Source organism: Macrobrachium rosenbergii, chromosome 51 (genome assembly GCF_040412425.1).
Source record: "Macrobrachium rosenbergii isolate ZJJX-2024 chromosome 51, ASM4041242v1, whole genome shotgun sequence".
NCBI classification, from domain to species: domain Eukaryota; kingdom Metazoa; phylum Arthropoda; class Malacostraca; order Decapoda; family Palaemonidae; genus Macrobrachium; species Macrobrachium rosenbergii.
This window is the reverse complement of record NC_089791.1, coordinates 36,643,353-36,662,521: the sequence shown is the minus strand read 5'-3', so window position 1 is coordinate 36,662,521 and position 19,169 is coordinate 36,643,353. Positions and strand designations below refer to the sequence as shown.

The following is a 19,169-nucleotide window of genomic DNA, read 5'->3' as shown; positions in this document are numbered from 1 at the left end:
AATGACAGAATTCATAACCATAATGCAATAAAACACCTATTTATTTCAAATTTTGTTTCATAAATGCAAATCTTTGCTTACTAAGAGAGAGAGAGAGAGAGAGAGAGAGAGAGAGAGAGAGAGAGAGAGAGAGAGAGAGAGAGAGAGTGTGTGTGTGTGTGTGTGTGTGTGTGTGTGTGTGTGTGTGTGTGTGTGTGTAATTTGCATATACAGTACGGTAAATGTAGAGGTTTGCGTTGATAGCAAAAGTCCCGCAGAGAGCTCCTCTTAAAGGAATGAAAAAATTATGAGACTAAAGATGCCCACAAGAAAGGTATCTGAGAAAACCTGTAAATACAATCTCTGTCAAGGTTACTGGAAAAAACTTCAGTAATAACAAATTTTTAAGATCAAGTCTTAGGAAATAAGAAATTGAGAAGGAGTTAACAGTTTGGCTTTTGAGAGTGGAGGGCTTGGGACAGGGAGGCATCTGCCAGCCTTGTTAGAAGCCTTTTTTGTAGAGTACAAACTCTAAAGCCTATAAACATGAAGATGAAGAGTCTCCAAATTTCAGGAAGGTCTGCATACTACTCAGTGTGGGTACTAACAAAGACAAGTCCCTTGGGTTGCTGAGGAAAGGTTTACATTTCCAGGACATCCTATGGATGCCCCAAGAACTCTCCTTGCAAATTTGCTATCTTGAAAGCAAAAATCAGAATTTTTGTTGCTGACCAATGTTGCTAAAAAGTCCACCTAAGGGAGGCCACATATCTAACAGATCCCATTAAAACTATTGAACAGAAAGACCAACCAAAGGCTACCACTTGGTGACCCCAGCAGATAGATTCTGATGAAATGGAATGAGTTTCTTATTTTTTTTCTTAGGTATGAAACCACTGTCACAAAGTCTGATATTATGGTTTCTACATGACCCTTGACCTAACTCTGTAAGGCTGTCAAAACCAAAAGGACCCCCTTGAACTTTTGCAGGTGGTGTGATGGCTCTGGTTCTGAGGCATGTTGCCCGACCTTAGAGCTAAGTACAACAATCCACTAATGAGGCAGCAATAAACAAATGAATAGTTATGAATATGAAAGCTGAAGAATGGTTCCTTTGAGATGTTTTTGGTTCTGTAGCTATCAGGGAGGTTCCTTTTTGTACTCTAACAATACTGTACTATCACATTCTTTTAAGGAAACTGATAAAGCCATCATGATCTGGAGAAAACAGGAGCTAGTCTCTTGAGTAACGACAGAACATTCAGAAGGGTTTTATCTTTCTTGGTTGACAAACACCTATCTACAGTAGGGTGGTGATACACCTGAACTTCTGTGATCTTTTTGGATATGGCAAACCATACTGACTACTGCGACAATATTTTCTCCCAAGAAGAATAAATCATTCCTCTTTTCACCAAGAAGAGGATCCAAGAATGATTTCTTCTTATAGATGTGAATTCCTGGGGTCTTACAAACTGAAACTATTGTAGGTGGCATCAAAGGGTGGTTTTGGTCACAAACTGAAGGTCCAAGTGCAATTCAAGCTGTGTTTAAAATGGAGAGAGTTCTTGGTAAAACTGACAAATGATTACTGAACAGACTGCCTTCATTCTTCAGGAAGTCTCAACAACTGAATGATATTGAGATATCAGGTCAATTACGCATCCCAACTGCCCTAGGTTTTATGCACCTCAAAAATCTGATTGCAAAGCCTGGGAAGGGTATAAAAACCGGTTCTTTTGAGCATTCTCTTACTATAATAAACCAAAAATCTTAGTTTCGTTGACCTGAGGGAAACAAGTATTACAATGAATGCTACTTCCAGAGTTGCAGAAAAACCCATCAGTGATGGTGTATTTGCCACTATGACTCTCAGGAAAGGTGGTGTAATATGCTTAAGACTCTTTACACAGTTATGGGGGAAGGATTACACTACAACCTATAGGGGGGCCAGAAGAGGATGGCTGGTGGTAGATGGAGAACCTGTGAAACTATAAAATTATAGGGTTGGCTGTTGCATGAGATCTCTCTCTTGCATGAATAAGTAACTTGAAGATGACTGAAATATGAGGATCATGATCTTAGAGAAGAATAGGCAATTCTATGTGGGAAGGAACAAATTAAGATGAATACTGACTCGTTAACCATTTAGCATATAGGAAGCATGGAGTCATAGCAATATGGATGGCATCACAGTAATTACTGTATACTATATACTCAAGCAGTAAGTCGTGTAATCATGAATAAGAGACCTGAGCTTAATAACCTATTCCAATAGTATGGTGTGCACTTAAGCTCTAAAGTGTCTTCAAGATAAAAAGCAATCAATTTTTTTTATGCTTAAGAATTCAAATACTACTATTACATGATTGGCTGCTCTAAAATAGATTGTTAAGCAACTGATCAGATGATAACCAAATAAGAAAATGGGTTTCATGGGGATACCTTCCTAGATGTTAAATAAAAATTAAGAAAAATAAAAGAGCCCTCTACATACTGAATGCACTTATTTCCAATAAATATGCACAATTACACTTTAAATGAAAAAAATTACCATATGTTCAGAAAAGAAATTAAGCAAAGAGAAGATCATGAACAGAAACAATCACCAAGCCCTTACATATCACTGGTGATAAATAAAGTTCCTAAACTATACACAATTAAATGAACAAAATTTATATAAACTAAAAAAATTCCGCTGACATCCTACTGGAAAGACATTGAAATTAAAAATACAGAAGATCAGAAAAACATAAGAAATTGATTACACCCTCATCAAGAACCATAGATAGGTAAAAGTAATCTTACCTAATTGTACACATAATTAAACAAATACAAACATTAAAACAAAATAAAATTAGATAACACAGTAAAAGGGAATTGCAAACAAATTTATGTTAAAAGAATCGGATATAAGAAAACAAAATCAATTACACATGCATGAGAGAGAGAGAGAGAGAGAGAGAGAGAGAGAGAGAGAGAGAGAGAGAGAGAGAGAGAGAGAGAGAGAGAGAGAGAGAGAGAGAGAGAGTTACATGATCACACAACCACACATACGACAAACACAACTTATGTACAAATTTTCTACGGTACATTACTAGTGTACAGTAAATTAAAATTTTAAGCAGTGCTGCAGGATTCTGAAAAAATTTTGCTGTGACCACAAAAGTCAACAAAAAAGTGATTGGATAGAGACTGAGTAGGGAACCTTTCAACTGATCAAGTTACCAAACAATGATAGATCCATTTTGCAGCGCAGTTTCCTGCTGTAGGAACTTTGCTCACCTCTTAAAGTCTCCAGTTTTTCATTAAGATCCCTGATTTCAGCTCGCATATTCTCCATTTCTTGCTGGTTCTGAAGAAGTTGAGCTCTGTCCTCTAATGTTTGCATTGCACTGGATGGGGCTCCAGGAGTATACTGAGGAGTTAGTGTTTCTACAAATCCAGTCTGAATGTAAAAAAAAAAAGTCATTAATGCATTCGCAGGCAAGAAAAACATGGTTTAACTACACAATCATAATTCAACTATGTTTACTTTTTAACATAAAGAAAATCCATAACCAGCATTTAATTTTACACAGAACTGTACTTCCACACAAGCTCTAGTGAAAATCATTTGTATGAGGTACTATCACACATTATGAGTATGCATCTAAGGTAAATCAAGTAATTCACTACTAAATGTACAGGATAAAAGTATACACAGATAATATACAATGAAGTTTCAAATTATATACATTAGTTACTAATGTATATAATTTTGATACTGTATATAACAATATTAGCTTTCCATAATTTTTTACTGTACAATGCTCTACAGTTACAATTTTTGTAGAAAAGGTGCTTAGCCACTTATTCTTTCTAAAAACAAAGCTCAAGTTTTCCCAATCCCTCTAAGGAAAGACATAAACATAAATGCATTTTATGGCTAAATTCAAAAGATGTGTGTAACTAATGGTAGCACCAACTGACCCAAATATAAAGGATGGAGAAGTGAAAAAGTACTAAGAGCCTACTGGTGCAGAGATGAGAAAATTGCAAATGAAGTCAAGACAACTTTATTCAGTTTCATAAACTACAGGAACTGGAACTGAAAAAAAAAACTCAAGGTAATCTATGCTGAATATAAAAATATTTTAATGTCCATTTCAAAATTAAAAATTCAACTGCTTATGTTTTCTTCAGTAAAGATATCCTTCACATAAAGCTCCCAACACAACCCAAACATGCATGCAAATGCACACTCAATACAAGAAATGTCAGCCTGGATGTCAAAAGTAAATCTGATCAAGATACATATTTGGATATGAAACGTCTTATTATATAACCACAATCAGATACTTTGGGGTCTGCCTTTCTGATAGGCAACAAAATCAAATCAGTACAAAAGACCTGGGGGTATAGCTTACACTTGAACATTCAAGACATCCAAAACCTAACGGTAATTCCACTTAATTCGAAAAGTAAACTAACTCTTAACGCTCTTCACTAAGTTCAAGAAATTTAATCTTAAAAAAATGTATCCTTCTATACAGTTACCCTGCAAAACACCTACAATATAATATATACATCTTAGTTAACATGGTTGAGGGGCTTCTTGCCAGGGATACAGATAGAAAGATACTGATCTATACTGTATATATGTCTAGCAACCATCTTTTTCTATTTCTAGCACGAACTTGATAGATGTGACTTGTTTATTCTATTTTTATAAGAGGTTGGTTACATCTATATCTTCAGGTATAATAGCCAAAATGTCATCTACGTACTAACACCATGTATGGTAACATTATGAATTATCTTGGACATTTGATTTATTAAGGATTAATCCCAAGTCCTGATTAGAAAGTTTTGACGTTTGTTCTTTATTTACAAAAGTGTCGGTGATTCAATATTAGAATATCTTGAAAGCGAATTATCCAAATCTGATTTACTACTACCAGTCAGTTAGCGGCAAATCAGATTTAGGTAATTTATGTATTTGTGATTTAAGTTCATTTTTATACATGGAGTTTTTTCAGAAACACTTTATTCCAAAACTCATTCTACATATACCTGTACCACAATTTCTATAAGAAAATGACTTTTTGGCTAATATACTAAAAAGATGTTCAAGTACATAACCTCTTAGAAAAACTAAATGAACTATTCCCATCTACCAATTCACACTCAAAATAGAAAAAGATAATTGCAAGCCCTTTTTAGACATGTTATCAAAACATGAAAAATTTCAGTTTAAATTTAGAATGTACAAAAAGACAACAAATAGAGAGATCTTTATTAACTTAAAGATCTCTCCATTTTCTTCAATACTCTTGTGAGCAATATTTGTTGTGAGTCCGGAGTACCTGGACGATGAAATACAGAGCACTGGGAAAATAGGTAAGGACTAGTGTCATCCAGCTAATACTTTGGATACTTGCAACAATAAAGCTGTTGATTCATTTCATAATAAAAGTGACAGGAAGCCAAAATTACCTATAAATATTTGCCTTATTTCACCTGCTTTCAAATCCAGCAAAATCAATGTTGAAAAATATTCAATGTAAATGTGGCCCCTTCATATTATAACACTGTAAAAAACGTGGTTATGAGAAATGCTACTCACCAGAGGAGCAACATATTTAAACAACCTATGTCTGAACTGTGAATCATTTTGTTTAGGGCAGATAAGTAAGGAATAAAATATTCTAATAAAGCAGCATAAATGTCCAGTTAGAACTGGCCAAAAGAATAATGCTCTTTTTGGGTACCTACATAAAAAATCACATAAAAGTGATGTGTTCCATAGATATACGGTATAATAAGAGGATGCAAAAATAAGTTTCATGAAATCCCAGTTCTACATTCTATATTCCAAGGAGGCTTAAAAGAAAAACTAAAAAAATATCAGTCATCCTTGTTAATGTTCTTGGCCTTTCCTTGGTTAATCCAGCACCTGTGCTAATCTTAAGACAGCTGTTTCCCACATGAAGACCTACCTAAAACATAATGGCCTTTTATATGTATTAAACCTTAAATCTAATCTGGTATTTGTAAAACCCCGTCTTCTTTGTAATCTCTGTTCCACTTATGTAGCTTGCTTGAAAATGCACTATACTAAAGGAAAAACCCACTTACATACATACATACTTCCATACATGCATGTATACATACATATGAGTATTACCTCAGTTATCCACATCAACACTGTATACCCAAGACTCCTGCAGATAAAGGAAGTTTGTGGATATTGTAAAAAAAAAAATCCTCTAAAGAAATAAAATGGCAATTTTTTGTCCTATTTTATCACTATACTGTATACTGTGCATGCTTATAAGCAACACAGAATACACTGTATATAAACTGAAATGCTTGAATAATGCCGAAACTGCCTCCATGGGTGGGCCAGATTTGAAAATCTCCTTGGCATGACACACATACGCACACAGACTTGGACACTGATGGGCAAGAAAAGTTCTGAAGCAACACAGTTGGGCAGTTTATAATGTGTGTTACTCCATAATCTGTTCAAGCTTTTCAGTTCGCTGGTATGCCAACTTCAGTGAAAATTCTTTAATATTAAAATCACAACACTTGAATAAGCAAAGTATTTTTAAAATAAATGAAGTGAAAAAATTACTACAGTATACTCAATACACTGTACCAGCCAAACTCACACTTCTTAAATGCAATACGACAACTGAGCTTATTTTTGTGTTTACTTTTTGTTTTAAAATACTTGCTTGTCAAAAGTATGGGGTGTCAGGGGTGTCTTTGAGATTGGAGCAGCTTTGGTGCTGGGAAATACACTAATTTCTGATATTTAACCTACAATTTTGCTTTTGTTTACAAATTTAAACACATGAATTCACTGTCTCCCTCAGAGTTATTCACTGGAGGTAGGGGAGAGGTGAGTGACAAGGTAGGACTCTTGAGTAAGGGAGTAGTTTAATCTACACACACACACACACACACACACACACACACACACACACACACACACACACACACACACAAGAGGTAACAATGTGGCAAACTGGTCAGAAGGGGTGTTGTGCATAGAGGATCTTTACAAACACCAACGAGAGAACAAAACTTCTTTGACATAGTCATAACACATCTATACTGGCCACTCACTGGCAATAAACAAAATGAAGTTGTATATGCCCCTCTACCAAAACAAGTATACTCTGGTCTATCCCCTACAATATTCCTTTATCAGTGTGCTATATAAACTTTTAGCAGCATAACCATCATATTCTTCTGCTTGTGTAGAATTGTAAATTAAAGGAATACTTTTAATTCAAGTTTACATCCACTTATACCTAGTGGTGAACTGTGGCTGCATGCAGATAGTACTGAGTTGCAGATATCACACATATGGATGGCCGAGGTAAAAAAAAATAAAATAATATATATATATATATATATAATATATATATATATATATATATATATATATATATATATATATATATATATATATATATATATATATATATATATATATATATATATATATACATACTGTACATATAAATTTATATATATATAGATATGTACAGGTAGTCCCCGGTTATTGGCGGGCTCGGTTATTGGCAATCCAGTTTTACGGGGCTTGTCTAATGACGAAAATTGGCAATTTTCGGCGCCAAAACTGCCAATTTCTGCATATCGTCACCAATAATTGGGTATTGGCACCAATACATACCTAATACCCAATATCCGGCCATCGGCAATTTTTGCTTATCATCATGCCGTTGGAATGGAATCCCCACCGATAACTGGGGACTGCCTGTATGTATATGTATGTGTATATATATATATATATATATATATATATATATATATATATATATATATATATAAATTTTACATCAGTTTTACTCTTCATGGGGTTTGATGTATACAATGAGTTTATTGCATTCCTTTCTCTCCACACTCTTCTTGTCTGAACTTGCATTTTTGAAGGTCTTTATCTAAACCCTTTCTCCATGATTTTCTGGGTTTACCTAGAGGCCTTTGTCCTGATACTTCCACATCACCTGCTTTTCTGACCAACTGTTCTTCATCCATTCTCATCATTTATATTCTTAAGTTTATCTTCAGCTGAAGCATAAACTCTTTGAGCCACACCTCTTCTTTGGTATAATCATTACAGGCCAAGTCAAATCTATTCATTTTCTAAGGATTATAAGCCTCCTAACTCTCCAAGGTTTGTCTTCAAAATGGAAATTCAACTACCATGAAGGAATTCCCCTATTTTTTTTATGAATTCAATCACTCCCTTTCCTGAACACTGAAATTGCCCACAAATAGAAAAGAGGCTTATCTATCATCTTAATGTATCAACCATGAATGATGACAGATAAAAATCATATCGGCTGCATCTGGATAGTAACAGATGATAGATGAAAGTTGTTATGCCTGGTCACACAGCTTTTAAATTTGGATCTCATGGTACCTATTCATAACAGGTCTTAAAAGGAACAGGCATTCTTGCCATTCCCCTTGCCCTATGAATGGCATCATGTTTAAGAAGAGTTGTTTTCTTGAAGCCTGGAATGAGGAGTTTGGATGAATGCCTCATTTAAGAAACATGTTCCTTTACAAAAGGCATCTTCAGAGTCTCTAATCTTCTCATATTGTTCACTGTACACCACACAACAGTAGCAATGTCTAGAATGCCGTGGCCCAGGGCTTTGCTCAACATCAGCAAAAGTAAGTATACAGTATAAAGCAATAAGAAAGTATATGAAGCAATTAAAAAGTTATGGCAAACTTTACATATAACATAATAGTTATGACACTAACTAGAATAGGTAATCAGAATCCATAAAGATAAACTAATGTCAAAGACTTATTAACATAGCATAGTTGAAACACCATACAAGGCAGAGTCCTCCCCAGGCTAGCCACTTTGACAGAAGGAAGGAAAGTAGTGATAGCTGTGAAACAAAGAAAGATCAAAGACGAGAGTAAACAAAATTGTCTTCACAAATCAAAAAAAAGTTTCCCATACTAACCCATTCACCATAAATTGCCTTATGTCTGTGAAAATTACTTTTAAGTCACATAAAATTGATAGAGCCTGAACGAAAAAGACCCCACTGCAAATATCCAAGCCACCCTCCACATAATTCAATGTATCATTCTTCCATGCCCACCTTAAGAATGAGGGATATTATCATTATTATTATGCATTAGATGAACCCTATTCATATGGAACAAGCCCACAAGGACCACTGACTTGAAATTCGAGCTTCCAAAGAATCTACTGTAGTGTTCATTCGAAAGAAAAGACAGAAGGTAATGGGAAATACAGAAAGACATCGGTTACTAGAAAAATAGATAAATTAACAAAATTACTAAATAAATAAAAATACAAGTAAAATATTAAAATACAAGTTGAATTGTGTTAGGGTAGTAATGCATTTCATCTCTGCTTGAACTTCTCAAGTTCCAATTGCACGACATCCTCTGGGAGGCTGTTCCACAGTTCAACGGTGTGAGGAATAAAGGACCTATGGAACTAAGAAGTTCAACAGTGAGCCATATTCACTGCATATCGATGCTACTGTCCAGTGAATCTGGTTGCTCTCGGCAGGAAAAGGGGATCAGGGATTAATTGTAAATGAAAAAGATCTCTGTTAAAATACAACTTTTGAAAAATTGACAGACAAGATCATCCATCGATGGTCCAAGTCATAACTGCTAATATTAGGCAACAGAAACCTACCACCAAGAACCACTCTATCTAAATGAGATAAATCTCTGGCAGAAGCAGACATCCACACCAGAGAACAGTATTCTAGTAAAGGTAGCACGAATGACCTAAAGCAGGTTGTATTGATTTTATCACTTATAAATATATAAGGCCTTACAAACAATACCTAACTTTCATGAAGCATTTTCTGGAAATTTAATTAGATGTTTCTTAAAAGGAAGATGTGAGTCAAAAATTACATCTAGAATAGGTAATGCTTGATTCATTCAGCAGACTCCTATTCACCTGAAGGGGGGATGGGGTGGGAAATCTGTACAAGACCTACTAATCAATAGTATTGTCATTTTACTGGAGTTCAGCCTCATACCTAACTGACTACACCATTCACTGATCTGGTCCATGTCCTAATTGAGGCTGAAGACAGCCTCATTTCTCTTAATTGGAGATTTTACTATACCCGTCAGCGTTGCACTATCAGCATACTGAACAATCTTGTATACCAGGCCAACAACCTTATCATTTGTATACACTAAATAACAGTGGACCAAGAACACTACCCTGTGGAACTCCAGACACAATAGATCTTGGTTCACTAAAGATCCCATCAACAGCAACTCACTGCTGCCTACCTGAAAGAAAATCTTGAAGTAATCCCAAAATATATCCACCCACACAAAGATTCTGAAGTGTAAAAATAAGTGCCTTTTGATTTACTATACGAAAAGCAGCACTAAAATCTAACTGAATTACTCTGCTCTAAAAACCCTTATCAAGGTTTTCTTGCAAATGGTATGTCAAGTCTTAAGAAGCATCACAAATACCTAACTTAACCGCTTCCTGTATGCATACTGACTATCAGCTAAAAATCCTTTAGATTCCACATGCTTATAGTGTCTTGAAAATAAGTTTTTTAGCAACTTTGGAGAGCACAGGGAGAATAGAAATTGGCCTGTAGTTACTGCAGTCTGCAGATATGCCACTCTTTGGACAGGCACTGCATTACTATGCTTGCGCTCATCCGCAAAGATACATTGACAAAAAAATCTATAGTAGAATCTACTAATCTTGGGAGACTACACAGTAGAAACTTTTTTTAAAAAAAAGGGATCAAACTAGCAGGTTCTTCTCCACCCTAGCTATCAAGATTATCAAGCATTTTCTTAACATTCCCAGAGCGAAATAAAAATTTTGTAAGAATAGGTTCAGGATGGCAAGTATCAGGGAGAGAGACATCCTCAGCTGTTGCTTATTTCAAAAGCTTGATGAAGCAGTACAGTATAGCCTTTTCACTAGGACTGTTAACCAACTGATCATCATCTGTTAGTAGTGGTAGAATGGAAGACAAGCCTGACCCAAAGATAGACGAAGCCAATTTGGTCCACCACAGATGAGGCAGAGGAATTCCTTCAAGTTCCCTCTTCAAGGAATTACTGTAATATCCCTCAGCTGTATAGCAAGTTCTATTTGCAGCATGGTGAGACTCAACAAAAATGGTATCATTTTCCTTTGAACAATTTTATCTCTATGTGCTGAATTTGGTCTGTTTTTCATAGTAAGCTCATCTACATATATCATCAAACCATGGCTGTTCATTTGCCCTGAATTTGCTAACCTTTCTAGGGACATACCTTATCAAAATAGCCATTAGCATTTCATTTAACTTCTTGGGATCAGGATCTAATATAGCATCTGAAATATTAAGTGCCTGACTTCAATAATGCAATCCCAATTGGTGAGGCTGTGCAAAATCAAAGCCAAATTCTAATTCAGAAGTTTAAATATAATCCTAAAAACTGATCTGGCAAAATGATGAAAAGGTCCAAAATGTTCTGATCATTCCCTAAATCCCCACCACACAGAAGATACATCTTTGTAAGAGCCACATTGTCACCTTCAGTCCCCATGAAAAAGTTACTTAACATTCCTCAAAACAAAGGAATCTGCTAGAACTTCAACAGAAGCTTCAAGTGAAGGAGTACCCAATTTGTTATACCAAGCAATGAATTTTGTCCACTTTTCTATTTAAGGATAAATGATAGAGGATCTGCAAGAAGTGGCAACAAATTGACTAAATTAATTTGTATTTTTCATAACTAACAAACCTGAGGTCTTAACATTAGGATAAACTTCTAGCGCCAGCTGGAATCCGGTAAAATCAATAAAATTGTATATGCAAGGGACTAGTGAATTTAATTGAATATAAAATTTAGGTCAAAGGCCAAACACTGGGTTCTATGAGGTCATTCAGCACTGAAATGGAAATTGACAGCAAAAGGTTTGAAAGGTGTAACAGGAAAGCCTCGCAGTTGCACTATGAATCAATTGTTAGGAGAGGGTGGAAAATAACATGGAAGAAAGAGAATATGAAACGAGGTACAGTAAAAAGGAATGTAAGAGGTTGCAGCTGGGGGCCGAAGGCACGCTGCAAAGAACCTCAAGTAATGCCTACAGTGCACTGCATGAGGTGCACTGAAGGCACTAATGGCATCTGTCCTTAGTCATGAGTCATGTGGGACCACCCACACCCAAGCAGTACTCCGTGACTTCATCAGTTATTCTTCCAACCCAGGTCAAGCTGTCAGAGGGTGGTTAGAGGCTAAAAGGGCACTGGAACCACTCTTGCTAAGAAAACAGGATTTGACGGTATCAACACTGACAATGACCACAAGACAGACCCTGGTGTGATAGCCATGGGAGCATCACTGGCAACACCCACCACAGCAAATGAAGCTGACAAGCTAGCACGAAGCACTCCTGGATCTGGTGAAATTTTTAAAATCACTAATCCAGAAAGGAAAATTGGAAAGGCACATGCAAAGAGCAGTCAAAACCTCTGCTGGAAGTGCACCCATTCAAACGGAGCATGGCATCCTTGTGAATGGCCAATAAGGACATGGACACATGTAGACCGTAGGTCTTGCACTCTAACTCCTTATTGTCATCCCCCGTCCTTATTGGACAAATGTAGACCGTAGGTCTTGCACTCTAAGTCCTTATTGTCATCCCCTAAGAGGACGACAATAAGGAGTTTTGATCTTGAAGATGTCACAGACCCGTTCAAAACTTTCTGCAAGGATTAGTCATCTATCAACAAAACACCATTATTGGACCCCTCAGGTATCTGAGGAGTGCCATGAACACCAGAGGCTTTCCAAGTCCAGGTCAGGATGAATGGATATGAAAAGCTGGGGTTATAAGATGGGTACAGGAAAAAAAAAAAAAAAAAAAAAAAAACAGAAGAAGCTTCACTGGGGAAATGGCAAAGAAAGAGAACATAGGACAGCAGAGTAATTCATGGGCTTGATGCATCAAAACAGAGTTGATTGAAGGATTTGTAGCACCTGAGGTGCATCAAGCAGGAAAGGAGTTCCATTTAGAATCAAGATGATCAGAAGTTAAGCAGTTCCTAGACCCATGAAGTGTCAGAGTAGATTCTGATAAACTTTTTCCACAGTGATGTCCCTCACTGGAGACTAAAGCAACCATGTATGTCATGCTAGTCTAATCACTGCAGTGGCAGTAATAGATTCAACTTCAGCATTCCTGCGACAGGAAGTGCCAATAAAGGATTGCAAACCCATTGGTGGAACGAATTCCCCTTAAATGGTATATGAGCCTCAACCCCCAAGGCCAACAGCAATAATACATTGAGCCTCATTCCCCGAGGCCAGTGTCATAAACAGAAAATAACTGCATTGTTGCCACTCTAGGCAGTATGTATGGGATTTCCAGTTTTACATGAAAGGGTGATTTTGCTAAATCTGTGCATGGGTAGGTCTGGAAAACATGTAAGGGTGGTTTTGCTGAACTTGTGCATGGCTGGGTTTGGAAAACATGAAAGGGTGGTTTTGCTAAGAATTTAAATGCAAAGATAAGTGACATCATCCCAGGCTTTAATGCAATGGAGGAAGCTTTAGTGGTTTTTCCAGAAATCCTATAAGCTCAGCTCTGTATCTGAGGCCATTTCGAAGCACCTTTTATGTAAAGATTTTTAGGATCATAGATGACCTGCTGGTAGAGTATAAGGCTGTCAGTTAGAGGACAAGAACTTCAGTTATAACATTAAACTCTGTGCGTGGAGGATGACTGGAGCACTGTCCAGCATAGGAGCCTTTGCTGGAAGCTGTTTCTCTTTGAAGCATTTCTTTACACTAGGGGCAACCACTTCATTCACTCCTCAATAAAAAACTGGCTGGGCACTAAAGCTTTGCTATTAACCCTCCTTAACACATCTAATTTACTTTGCAAAACATTATTTTAAAAACCCACATGCTCTCTAGTGGTAGACAAACAAAGGGTTCAGTTTTAAATCCCCACTTGCGTTCCCACAGGGCAAAGAAGTGCGTCCACTGGGTTGTACCCTGGCAATGACTTCTTCTTTTGTGCGATTAAAGTCCTGTCTGGTATTTTTCCAGAACAAACCTATCTCATCACAACTGAACATTTGTTGGGGAATAAAACCTTCACCCTTTACATAGTAATTGAACTCTTTAACATATTCTCTGCAGCATATTTTTCATAACTGGCAGCCTCCCCAAGGCTCACCACAATGCATGCCACTTCTCTTAAATTTCTCAAACCACCTATGACTGGGTTTGAAAACTTCAGTTCCACTCTATAAATGATTGTTCCAGGGGCATTTTTCAAGAGATTAGCATGTGACTGCCTTGCCTTTTCATTAATGATGGCTTCAGAGCAAATATCACTGGCTAACTGTTATTCATTTATTCAAATTAACAACAATTTCTCAACATCTTTAATTGCTTCTTGACTTTTGTTTTGTAACAACTTACACTCACTTACCAACATCAGATCCTTTGATTGCCTCTTTACATTGTAATACCTAAATGGAAGAAATGGTAGAATTTGGCATAAAAAAACTCCTTAGACAGATCAGTGATGTGGAGACCACATACAATTTTTAATATGTTTTTTTTTTGAAACCCTATCAGTTTTCTTATTGCTTGCTGTAGTCTCTAACCTTCTTAGGCCTCAGAGCAACTTATTTACAGGAAAATAATTTCAAAAAATCCAATCGCAAAAAACAAAGAAACACAAAGTTTAGTGGAGCTTTGCACTGAGCGACAGCTATGGGTAAACCAACCACTTTCTTTTTGTTTCAGCAGGGAAATGCACCAAATCTTCCATCTCATCTCATACATTTCTAGACAGCTGTAACTGTTCAACCAGGCACTGAGCAAAGGAAAACCACCGAGCAATATTTTACATACAGCACTCAAATACCAAACTGACTGAGCTGAGAGCCATTCAAGTACCAATGTACCACCGTGTGTGTGTGTGTGTGTGTGTGTGTTTGTGTAATAAATGTATATGCATATATACTATATATATAATTATATATATATATGTGTGTATATATATACTGTATATATATATATATATATATATATATATATATATATATATATATATATATATATATATATATATATATAAATTTATTTAGTGATAAAGCTGTGAATATCAAAAAGTACAACTTTGAAACTATCTTTATCTAAAATCACAATACAGTACAGTGAGACAGAAAATAATACTGTTAAACAGTTTCTTAAACAGTTTCAAAAAAGTCAATTCCCAACCAGGTTTTACTGTTCAGGGGCCATCCAGTACATGACACTTCTACCCTTTCCTCTCTACATCAAATTTTCTGTTCAATAATGGAAAAATAACAATTTTAATGTGCCAAATTTTCCAAATATATGAGACTGAGACTACACTTTGCATGCATATTCCATCTATGAAGGTGATGTGCAGAGTGAAGTCATGAATTTTCCATTGCCAGACTATTGTGTTTCACAGGCACATTTTTCTTAGTTAATAATTCACTAAAATAATGACAATATTTTCTTATAACTTGATTCATATTTCACGTAAATAAAATTACATAAAAAAAATATATATATATATACTATATATATCACACAAAGTATATACAGTTGTATATACACCAGAAAATTCTCACTAAGCATCAATTCCAAACCACATCAAAACTAATTCCAACATCCTAATTATCAACACAAAACTCACTCTTCAAGTAGATGATATTCTAAACTTTAATTATTTCATTATCATGAATAGCTAGATGTAAAAGTAATAAGTGGTTAACATGGAATAAGGATCCATGCAGGATTCAACTAAGTGCAGCTGCTGGAATCATTCCTGCTCAAGGGAAAACTCACTCTATACACTACGGGCAACACAGAAATAAATGCTGAAAACATCCCAGACTCATTACAAAGGTTTAAGTCTGCAATATAGCAAAAAGTATTCTTAAGCACCAAAACCTTGTCCATATGGAAGGTGGAAAAAAGCATTTACCTAAGCTACTAAATGTTCTGAATGACTGAAATCCTTTCAACCATTCAAAGCTGTAGAAAACAAAAGCAGAATTTGCCAAAACTGAATTGCAGCCACACATCTATAGTTGCTCATGCAAAGTAAAAAGCTGGTCATGCACAGTTAGTGATGGTGACAGTACTTGTTCGGTCTGACAGGCTATGTGAACACCCTCGACCGCAGTCCCCCCGACTGGTGTGCCCCCACCTACCCCCGACCCGGTACCCGAGGCAGGGGTGCGGGGGCTTGGGAGAGAGATCTGTGACCCTGAGCGGCCCATCTTAGTACCATCGCCACTCGACCCTCGGCCAGAACGAGGACTTGGTCTGGCCTGGAACAATACCACCCTCCTCATTGCCAGATATTAAGATAAAAAGAGTACATACACAGTTCTACATCACCACCTACGTCTTGATGCACTATTAAAAAAGTTAGTATTAACTTAGGAAAGCTTAGATTTTAATCAACAGTATTAATATTTATTTACATGCCTTCCAATGAAATGTAAACTACATTTTTGACTTGTCATACACAATCACAATCCTTGCACACTCATGAGAACCATGCTATCTGTCAATTAAATAGCTCTGCAATAATATACCAAAATATCTTTTCAACTTCTAGAAATAGAAAAACTAGGAAAAACAGCTTCTTATAGTGTATGCCTTTGAAGCTGACATCGAGAGAATAGTAATTTCTAAAAATGTCTTATACTCCACCTGGGAAAAGAAATACACAAATACTACACATTTCTCGAATGTGTTTATGGAAACTTTTGCCTGCTATTCGTAACTAGTCCAAAACAAATATTCACTACATCTTAAAGAAAAGTAGCACTGTACTGCAGTTACAACAATAAGCTGCAAACTTTGATAAACTGCATCTAATAATATATAAAGGTGGGTATCTCTCCTCTAAAATGCCTCATTATTTATCATTCAAGCTTTAACCCAAGGTCTTTAAAAATATAAAAGTTTGCAATGGGTTAGTATGAAAAGTTACATAACAAAGGAGTGACAAATCAGAAATAAAAATCTAAAGAGTGGTGTGATATGTGGCAATGTAAATTAAAAGGATACATGCTAAACTAACCGAACCTAGGGCACTGCCTATGTACTTCAGAGTACATCCTAACCTAACCTAGCATACAGTTCTGCATCCCACATGCAGGGAAGTTGCATAACTTGCAACTCCCTTTACCTCTGTCTAAAAATTCAATCATTTGTTAAAGGGGTACATCTTAACATGAACTACCCTAGGGAGCCTTGGAAACCCATTGCCTTGCATAAACTTAAGTATATTTTTCAAGTTTTATTTGTGATGTCAATTATCATTATTACTGTTAAACTTTTCAGCCAAACTACCGAGGTAGTTATTCAGCTTTCATGGGGCTGACATGACGAGTTTGTCTTTATTAATCAGAGTTCAAATTTTATTTCATAAATGATAGCTTTTGTAAAATTTTATAACTAGGTGAACCAAAAATGGAGATTCTGACAAATTTTCTGTAACTGATTTGTTTCCAAATTTGATATCCTTTGTTGATTACAGTTTAGACATTCACACATAAAATGTTTAACTGTTATTGTTACTCTACAATCTATACATACAGAGATGGGCCATGTAGGCTACTCATGGGTCAAAAAAGTAAAATGGCAGCCAATTGGGCTTGATGTATTTTAATGTGTTACTATTGGGTGCATTTCTCCTGTAGCACCTCAACTTATCATATGCTTTGGTCTCTGTCCTTCTGATAAGTAAAGTATAGCCTGCACTTGCATATTCTGAAGATATCTTATAGCTCACAGCAATTCCACACAGTTTCCAGCCTAAAATAATCTATACTATATACTTAACATTCTATTTTAAGAGATTTATCTACAAATATATTAAATTTTAAATTTGTAGCCTAGCAAAAAATTCTAACATAGCTGATAAGTACATAAGTCTGATAAGTTGATATCTGTTAAGCTGAAGTTCTGCCATTTACCAATTACTGTACAATGTGTTTAAAAGCTGTTATACACTTTGACCACTAATAGGAACATCTACATAGGAACTTGTTACAATAGTTACATCTTTGTCTGGCTTATCGACTTCAATTCCTTAACCTACACGTGCAGGAATCCAACATAATTACACATTCCTACCATCTTCAAATAATTTCTTCAAATAATTTGTGAAGTGAAAATTTAATTTGTTGTGCAAGGGTATTTTTGGCTTATAATTCTCAAGGATTTCTATAGCACTTCTAGAGCTGCTGAAAATTACAAATTTCTGTCAAAGTGTATCTTTAATCATTTTCATGGCTGATCCCATTGCACAGAATTCTGCAATGAAAATAGAAGCAATATTGGATAAGAAAATCTGGTGTTTTGTTGGGTAATATGGCTGCAAATCCCACACCTAATGATAATTTGGATCCATCATAGTGTGAGTCTTTATATCTTATCAATTCTATTGCATGTTGTTTATGATGTTCTGGGGTATATACGCAGCTTTTGGATAAGTATCTTAAGCGTGTACAAGTCTGCTCCTTACACATAATCAAAGGAAATTTTGTTTATCACATTTCTTGGTATCCAAGACCCAATTTTTTTCCCATAAAAAATTTCAGAAATGTACAGTGCATCCCAGTGGGCAAAGATTACAGTTCTGATAGTCCATCCTAAGCTGAGAGGAATGTTATCTTTGCTAAACAGTCACCAGAACTCCTGTACATGACCTCTCGTCAAATGCCAAAAGTGGAAATGAGTTATAGTATGCTGAAATGATTAAAGATTAGTTTTACTATAGCAAGCTATTGCAATCAAATATATTTGTCAGTTCATATGGTGCTTTTACATAGTCAAATGGTAACAATGAGTAATATATATTCAGGTTCTGAAGACTAAAATATTTTCTCTTTTTTGTAGTATCTGTATTATATGGATTTTAATCTATATTCTACTTTTATTCCTTTCTATTTTTTATGTCAAGTTCATGTGGTGTTTTTAGAGAGTGTAACCATACAATATATTCTTTATTTTGAGGTGGGACCTATACTGAAAGGTTTGTAATTTTGATAACAAACTAATTTAGTTTGCTTCTTGACATCAGTTACCTCAAAAGGTCTTCATGTTAT

The 19,169-nt window shown here is 35.8% G+C and overlaps 1 protein-coding gene across 26 annotated transcripts in view; it reads right to left on the bottom strand.

The window, feature by feature from the left end:
• Nucleotides 1-19,169, bottom strand: part of DCTN1-p150 (dynactin subunit 1) — a 101,200-nt gene that overhangs the window by 24,020 nt on the left and 58,011 nt on the right. For 13 of the 26 annotated variants that reach the window (XM_067095275.1, XM_067095277.1, XM_067095278.1 and 10 more), the window contains 2 exons: nucleotides 16,188-16,376; nucleotides 3,265-3,427 (listed from right to left, as the gene is read on the bottom strand). In XM_067095275.1, coding sequence (XP_066951376.1) covers nucleotides 3,265-3,427; nucleotides 16,188-16,376 — 352 coding nt within the window. The remainder of the gene's footprint in view (nucleotides 1-3,264; nucleotides 3,428-16,187; nucleotides 16,377-19,169) is intronic. The other 13 variants (XM_067095280.1, XM_067095281.1, XM_067095283.1 and 10 more) reach the window with 1 other exon arrangement.